Source organism: Gavialis gangeticus, unplaced genomic scaffold (genome assembly GCF_001723915.1).
Source record: "Gavialis gangeticus isolate Ggan-Ray unplaced genomic scaffold, GavGan_comp1, whole genome shotgun sequence".
Lineage (NCBI taxonomy): Eukaryota > Metazoa > Chordata > Crocodylia > Gavialidae > Gavialis > Gavialis gangeticus.
Genome location: NW_017729022.1, coordinates 102703819 through 102712260, shown reverse-complemented (window position 1 = coordinate 102712260; position 8442 = coordinate 102703819). Strand labels below are relative to the sequence as shown.

General features: G+C 41.5%; 1 protein-coding gene across 5 annotated transcripts in view; it reads right to left on the bottom strand.

The window, feature by feature from the left end:
- PARVG (parvin gamma) overlaps window positions 1-8442 on the bottom strand; it is a 45986-nt gene that overhangs the window by 25034 nt on the left and 12510 nt on the right. For 4 of the 5 annotated variants that reach the window (XM_019515758.1, XM_019515755.1, XM_019515754.1 and 1 more), the window contains 3 exons: window positions 5424-5513; window positions 4846-4910; window positions 471-573 (listed from right to left, as the gene is read on the bottom strand). In XM_019515758.1, coding sequence (XP_019371303.1) covers window positions 471-573; window positions 4846-4910; window positions 5424-5496 — 241 coding nt within the window. In that variant the 5' untranslated portion in view covers window positions 5497-5513. Of the gene's footprint in view, window positions 1-470; window positions 574-686; window positions 1853-4845; window positions 4911-5423; window positions 5514-8442 lie in introns of those variants that run through there. The other variant, XM_019515759.1, reaches the window with a different exon arrangement.

Below are 8442 nucleotides of genomic sequence, written 5' to 3'. Positions count from 1 at the left end.
GCATGCACCCCCCCAATTGATTTGTGTGTTTGTATGTGTGCAATTGTGTTGCATCCTCCTGTCTAATAGCAGAATATTGAGATCCTGAGAGTTGGCATGACCCCACAGGGCAACAATATTGCAAATCAGAATCAAGCTTCTGGTTTATGATGCCCTTGACTCCTTTCAGAGGTATTGTGACCTCACACTTCAAAGACAACCATTTTATTTTTTGAATTAAGGATGGAACAGAATGACTTTCCAAAATGAAAAATAAAAACAATCAAGTATTTTCTCTGAATTGCAATTGTAACAAAATGTTCACAGTGTCATGCTTTTCTTTGTTTGAATTAGAGAGAGGCATTAGCAGTCAGGATGGTGCCAGCAAACATAACAATTGTTACTACAGGTTGTGTACTTTTATCTGCAAGTTCCTGAATGGAAAAGCCTACAAGACTTTCTTGAGAACTAAGATCAAAGAGGCAGCTTACCCAAAAGATGATGAAGTATCAGGCCATCAAATAGATCTTCCTCCAGGCTTTTTATTATTATGTGCTCCTGTTTCAGGGTTGAATTAATCCAGTCAATCAGTAACTGTAGGGAAAATAAGAAAGTTGGCAGGTACTGATGCAAGAAAATGAACAGCCATGCTTTAGCAGCAACAGGGTGCATCTTCCTCCTAGTTTCTCCTGTCCTGCCTATTTTACCTGGTTCATATTCTGGTCTTCTCTCTTATAGTTCCCACACTATTTCCCTTTTCTATCCTGGGTCACTGTCCAGCTCCGTAATCTATCCCCCACCCATTCCTTCTGTGAAATTTTGAGGTAACCTCACAATTTCCTATTTCTGCTTTCATGATTCTTCCTTCTTTTGCCAGAAGAAATGGATCAGGAATTCATGAGCTGACTGAAAAAAGTAAGTGTGTTTCTGTGCATATCACTGTTCCTTTTCAGTCAGTGCCTGATGTGTGGGGGTCTCTTGGGGTGAGAAACCAAATATTTCAAATTCATTTCACTCAGCAATTTTTTTTATCCAGAGAGCCTGCTGCAAAGGACAACAGACTAGGATTAATTTTCCTGGACACAATCTAGGAGCTGAGCCTCAGTACCCAGAAGCATGTCCATGCCTGTCTTTTAGTCTTTGCTGACAATATCTAACACACAACAGCAGAGGGATAACATTGCCTAGGGTGTTATCTAGGAATTAAACTCCAGTGCAACCTCTTAACAGTCTGCATAAATATTAGTCTCAAGCATGAATGATGCAGTGGGAAGACCAATCCAATGCTACCAGTAGACTGCTATTACAACATTTTGTTTGAAACACTGTACAGCTATAAGATCTTCAAGTAAGGAGTAACAATAAAGCTCTCTTGGAATCAGTTCCAAGACATTGGTGGGGTAAAGTGGTGCTAAAAGCCTCTAACCACAGCTAGCTGCAAATACCAAACTCCAGAAAATGATTATTTTTATTATAAAAAGGTAGATTGAGTGTGTTTTGTGGATAATATACTCTGCTATATAGTGGGTGCATTGACGTGTGCATATTAAATTCATGTGAATAAAACTCTGGAGCTTACTCCAGCCCAAATAAGTTGCCTACTCTACCTTAAATTATGCTCTGATCCTCCAGGGGATCCATCAACTGAGGCATACCCTTACAGAATCAAAGTCTGTGCTTGTAAGCATTGCATTTCCCTTGTTCGTTGCTGTATAAACTACCTTCATCATTAAACACCATTTGTACTTACACACAGTTGTTATTGAATTAACTAGCCAATTGCCGGTCAAGTATGAGGGGGGGGGGGGGCGGGATCTGGGATGGAGGGCTACTACCTAACGCTGCCGCTGTTCTGCCTCTTGCAGGGAGCGGGCTGGGAGAGCCGAGGCCAGCGCTGCTGGCCTTGGCTCCCCTACCCTCTGTTCAGTCCTTGCTGCAGCTTCAGAATCATGGCAGTGCTCCCCCATGCTTGGAGCACTCTGATTGGCTGTTTCTGACAGCCAGAGTGCAAATAAAGCATCACAGACAGACAGGCAGGCAGGCAGGCTTAGGCTTTTATAGTATTAGAATATTTGTTTACATCAAAGGAGAAAGTAGCAGTTTCAAAACCTTACCTATTAAGAGTTGTAGCATGCAACTGTACTCACTGCTTCTCAGCATTTTGGTGCTTTTTCTGATGATGCCAATCTATTTGGCAGATACACATTAAGATAATGCATCTCCTTTTGTGGGTGAAAATGACATCTTAAATGGTGGGTGTTCTCTCTCTGGTGGCTAGGATGCATTTCAGCATTTCATAATATTTAATGCTCAGATGATGGAATGCTATTCTGTCTATGTAGAAAGGCAAAAAATGTACATGGGGCACAGAACTAGGGCCCCACACTGACCGAGTTGCTAAAAGCAATAGCAATTACAGGCTGAGCTAAAGACGCAAGGCTCTGAACTGGAAAGGAACTCTCTTATCTCTGTGGATCAAGGAACCCTAGGTATGTATGTATGTATGTATGTATGTAACAGACCTCCTCCCCCTTGGTGCTCAACCTGCAGAAATATGAGATGTTACACTGATGAGCTTTGATTCTTTAGCTGGTTCTATGGTCCCTGGTTCTATGGTCCATACTCATACCCGTCCTAATGAAAACCTATCCTGAGAACATAGGTGGCATATTAAATGAAAGCAATCTTGAATGAACTATTATTTTTTATTTTATTAGACCCTTCTGCAAACTATTATATATCACTACTCTAAAGTTTAGTTACTCAAAGAACAGCATCAAAAAGAATAGTCGTAATAAAAAAAAAGCTCTGAGATGTTTGAAACCTTCAAAGAAACTAACAAACAAATGCTGTTCAGTACTGACAAGCTCTGAAAAAGTGTACATAATATTAAAAATCAAGAGAACCAGAATTTTCCCAGACTGTAAACCTGTCGTCTTCAACTAATACTTAAACTCTAAGATTTGATGATGCATCATACTTCTGCAGTTCAGGCTAAGAAGCCTAGAGCAGTGGCATAAACAGATGAACTGCATTGCTGAGACAAAAGTTATGAGCTCCCTTATTCACCTGCCTTAAAATATTCTTTTAACAGCCATCTCCCCAGCCTACAAACTCAGGTAACTCTGCTTTACCTCCAGCTACTTGAGTCTTGCTGGGTGGCAGAACAAAAGAAGCATATCTGAAAATTCAGGCAGAAAGAACAGGCAGGGAAAAGGAAGAGAAATAAATAGATGTGTTATCCTCAAATTGTGTTTTACCTGTAGTCTAATATTCATGGCAAAAGTGATCCATTTTGATGCTTCAAAAGCCACCCTGATAACAACATCCAGTGGGATCAGGAAACTAAATATTACCCCCAAATGTGTTTCTTTGCTTCTCTAAGGCAGGCAGGGACAATAACCCCATCTCTCTCTCTCTCTTTTTTTTTTAAAAAAATCTCTTCCTTAAAGGGTCAGAGCTATGACCTTTCTGAACAAGGACAATCCTTGCTACTCCTTGATGTGCCAGATGGCAGCACCAATGAGCAATGCAAAACAATCCCTCTTCCTCAGACAGAAGGAAAACAGATAAATCAGTCACATCTGCAGTTTAAGCTTCTGTAAGAGAAAATAGTAGGGCTGTGTGAAGCTTCGGTCCCCGATTTGATTCGGCAGAGATTTGGCCTGATTTGGTGGCCGAATCTCTGAATCTGAATTGAATCAAGAGACCCGTTAATCTCTCTGAATCGAATCAGAACCCTCCGAATCAATTCAGAGATTCAGAGATAGACACAGCTTTAAATGTTTTTTCTACTTACCTCAAGGTAGCAGGTGGCTTGTGAATGCTGCGATGCTGGGTCGCATGGAGCGTCTCATAGGAGTGTGGGGTACTCCCCAGCACACTCAGCAGCAGGCCCAGAAGCACTTCCAGTCCACTTCTGGGTCTGCCAGGGAGCACACTGGGGGTCCCCCTTCACCCCCCCGGCTCGGCAACTGCCGCCTTCTGGGTCTGGGGACCACCAGGGTTCCCCCTGTGGCCGATCACTAAGCTGGGGAGGGGAATGGGGGGACCCCCCAGGTGTGCTCCCTGGTGGACATGGAAGTGGACTGGAAGTACTTCTGGTCCACTTCCAAGCACATGGGGGGGCTCCCCACAATCCTGTGGGATGCTCCATCTGCCCCAACATTGCAGCATTCACGAGCCATGCCTGGTACCTCGAGGTATATAGAAAAAGCATTTAAAGCTGTATCTATGGCCAAATCACTGATTCTCCGAATCAGCATCAAATCTTCAGATGTGGATTCAGCTGAAATCAGATCAGGGACAGTGATCCGAATCAATGAATTTAATCACTGTCCCCGATTCGGGCCAAATCCAAATGTGATCAAATATAGCTTGCTTCACACACCCCTAAAAAATAGGTTAAACAGTAAAGCTCATAAAAATCTTCAAAAACTGAAGAAATCCTTTATTTTGGCAGTTTGGCAAGGATGAGCTCAATGTCTCTTATAGGGTATATGAATCCTTCCTCTATACCAGTGGTCTCCAAACTTTTTTGATCGCGCACCCCATCAGTAAAAAATTTTGAGCACGCACCCCCAATATATGTAAATTTATATAAATATACATATAAATAGAAGTTCTAATATTTTCTTGCCACACCCCAATGGATCATCTTGCGCACCCCCTGGGGTGCGCACACACCACTTTGGAGACCACTGCTCTATACCACCTTCAAATATTGTAAAAGAAATCTTCATGCAAAGATTACTTTAAGAAAAATATAATATAGAAACAGGCACGTATTCATAGATTTGTAAAACACAGGTCTATAGAATGTAAAAACAGCAAGGATTTATAGGTAAGGAATAAAAGACATGGTACCACTTGTAGTCCTTCCAGTTTGGGGTCATTGTGTGAGGTTGGTTTTATGATTTTTTTCTTTTCTCCTATAAATAGAACAAAAATGTATTCATTATACTCATCTGCTGTGACTAATGAAGTTTTTCTATACGAAATACCATCAGTTTGATATTACCCCATTTCACTGACTGCAACATGAAAAAGTGCAGTCGTTTGTAATGTTAACAGATTCTTTCTGAGGAAGAAAATGGCATATCAGATCATTACAATTGCCATTATACATCATCTTTTCAGGGAATTCAAAATCAATGAGACCTAAGTGATACTTTCTAAAAATAAAGAGAAAAGCCACGTTTGGCTTGATTGCTGTGCATAAAATATAAGCCTCAGTTAAAAGGATTCGCCAAAACTTGCATTGCTTCTTCATGACCTGCCTCGGGAGAGCTGGAGACCAAATTATATGCAAGAGGTTTACTTTCACTTGATTAAACCTGAGAATACTGCTGAAAAACACATGAAATTCAATTGTACAGAGGACTTATGTCTGATTCCCTGGGTCCCACCTCTGTTTCTTTAGTCCTGGTTCATAAAACACATACCTTGAACAATGTCATTCTCAAATGGCAATTGATTAAATGCAGTAGGCTGTGCATTAAGAAAGTCTGGCTCCATTGTATTATTTTTCACTCCTAGAAAATTGAATGGAAAGAACATTATAAACCATGGTAGAACCAAAATGCATCCTGAAGAGGAAATCAGTATCCAGTGAAATGAGTTCTTTCAAGTTCCTTTGGAGTGTTTGTGCATGACCCACTTTTAAACGTGCTGCAGAATAAATATATTGAAGCAACTTTAAAAGAAAAATAAAGTTAATCAGGTTTTTCTCCTCCTTTCTTTTTATCATCAAAATGTAGAAGAAAACCACTACAGTATACAAGAATCTCTTAACTCCAGTCAGTTCTGCTTCATCTGAATTAGATTAGCAAAAGCCTATTTTAACTCAGACAAAAAAAATCTTGTGATTTGAGACATGAGCAGGTATAAATCATAAAAACAGTTAGAACTTATAGATAGATGTTAGGGGTGGGAAAGGACCTTACAGATCATCAGGTCCCGCCCCCTGCACTTGAGCAGGAAAGACTGCTGGGGTCAGATGACTTAACTGATTGAAATGAATAAATCAGGAGCATGTTAGGTAGCTTAGACTGCATGCATTTCAAAAGGAAATTTTTTAAAAAGGCAGATTTTAAGGTTATTTCCCTTCCAAACCACTGTTGCTTCCCCCATGACAATTCATCCTAATAGCTTGACAACATACAGAATGCAGATAGGATTTTCAAAATAGATGGGAACAGTGTAAGAGAGCAGCAGCAGCCACAATGAATTTGGAAGAGGTGCAGGGAGGATAGGGACAGTCTCCTGCACACTCTGGAATTGATCCCAGGCCTACTCAAGTCTCTTAATTTCTCTGCTGCCAGCAAGTATTTGTGAACTCCTTCCACCAATTTGTCCCACTTCTGTTCTTCTCAGCTAGGGACAGACATTACACATAAACCAGTTTAATTGATCAGAAACTGGTTTAAACCTAAAACAGAACAGATGTTCAGTGCACATAAACCAGTTTAATTGATCAGAAACTGATTTAAACCTGTAACAGAACACATGTTCAGTGCACATAAACCAGTTTAAAAATGGCTGAAACTGGTTTGAGATAAACCTGGTTGAATGTAGTATCAGACTTAACTGATTTGGTTCAAACCGGTTTATGCAATGTATGTCCCAGACCCCATGCTCTCTGGGCTGGGTGGGGCCCTCTGCTCCACAGCAGGGCTGCCCCTCCCCTCTGCTCTCTGGCTGGAGCTCCAGCAGAGACTTGCAGGCACAGCATGGTCTGCCTGGCTTCCCCCTGCCCTCCCCTCGCTGCTCTCTGTTTAAGCAGGAAATCCCCCCTTCCCCCATCTCCCACACCAGGGATCCCAGCCTGATGGACCCTAGGCATGTGGTATGCTAGCTAACACAGATGTGCGTGTCTCCAATTTCACTGGGACAGGCAGTCAGAACAGTGACCACTTAGGGCTGGTTGGAGCTAAGCAACAGATCAGTTGGTAAGCTGTTTAACAGGAATTTGAAGTACTAGAGAGAGACTATTGTTTTGCTGGTCAGGTGATAAACACTGTTATCACCCCCCTGCTGGCTTGCTCACCTGTCAGTTTGCTGCAGACAGTATAAAGAAGCAGGGAAAGAGATTGAAAAGCTCCATATCATCAGAGGCATGCACTGCACCCTTCCCCCTTGCCTCAGAGTGCTAGCAGGGGCCTGGGGTCTGGCAACACTCCTGCTCCTTGAGCAGCGAGTGGGAAAAAGCCTGGGATGGTGCAGGCAGACCTCCTTAATCATGACATCCTGCTGGGGTCTGGTCACAACCCCCCCCCTACACACACACACACACACACACACACAGCTCAGCTCAGCTCAGCACTGTGCAAGGGAAGGAAGGGCTTCTCTAGCACCCCTCAGCTTCTAACCTGAGCCACTGCAGGCATGTGCCTGAATTTTCTCAGTTCAGAGAGAATGTCTGTCCAGTTAGAAACCAGTTCAGCCTAGCCAGGTTAAACTAACTTGCAAAGATTGAATCTATTCAGGCCTAGGCTTTTTCAGTGTCTGTCCCTAGCCCTAGTGACTGCACTATCAGAGAATATTAGGTGAGGTTAAATTTGTATCATAATGCTATCACACAAAAGGGAAAAGGTCAAAACAGCCTTAAATTGGCAGATTTCCTAACTCTCAAGTGCTTGACATTAAAAAAAAAATTGCAACTTTCTTTGGAGGAAGGAGAAAAAGCAAAAGGAGTATGATACTCTGGGAAAGCTGTTAGTTTAGCCTGTCAAGATTAAAAAGTTAGAAGATGCTTAACAGTATTTTAAAATTTTTGAGGGATAATTAAAAAGCAGCTGATCTTTCTTTATGCTGTTTTATAATGCATAAAGAAGGGATTACCTTATTAAAATAAAGATAGGATACATTTACATACATTTTGGCAGGAAATCAGAGTTGCATGTGGTAACTGAATTTATAGAAGAGATTAGATAACTGTGTAATTAGCTAAAAATATGGGCAATATAATCTTGTGCTTCAGCATACAAGCTAGTCATCTGCAGGGGTCAGAAAGGAACTACAATTATTTTTGCTGCCAGCCATACATAATCATTATTGTTTATTTTTTGTATTGCGGTACCATAGCTGGATCATGCAAAGCTCAATACAAACACATACTCTGAGACGATATCTGCTTCAGCAACTGTACAGTGCAAACAGAAAAGGGCTAGGAATGGAAACAGCACTGAAGGACTAAACAAAGTACAACGTAGAGGTAAAAGCTTCCTCTGAGTTGTTATCTCTTGACCCCCAGTGAGGTGGAGCAGAATACCAGATGTGATGGAAAAATAGTTTAACCCAGGTACTACAAATGATTCTCTACTACAGAAGGGAAACACATTTCCTTCTTATTAAAAAGTATCTTTTAAGTTTCAGACCAAGAAGGGGAACAGTATATTTAAAAGGAAGCAGAGCTCCCCTTTTTCATAGATTCATAGATTGAGGGTCGGAAGGGACCTAGTA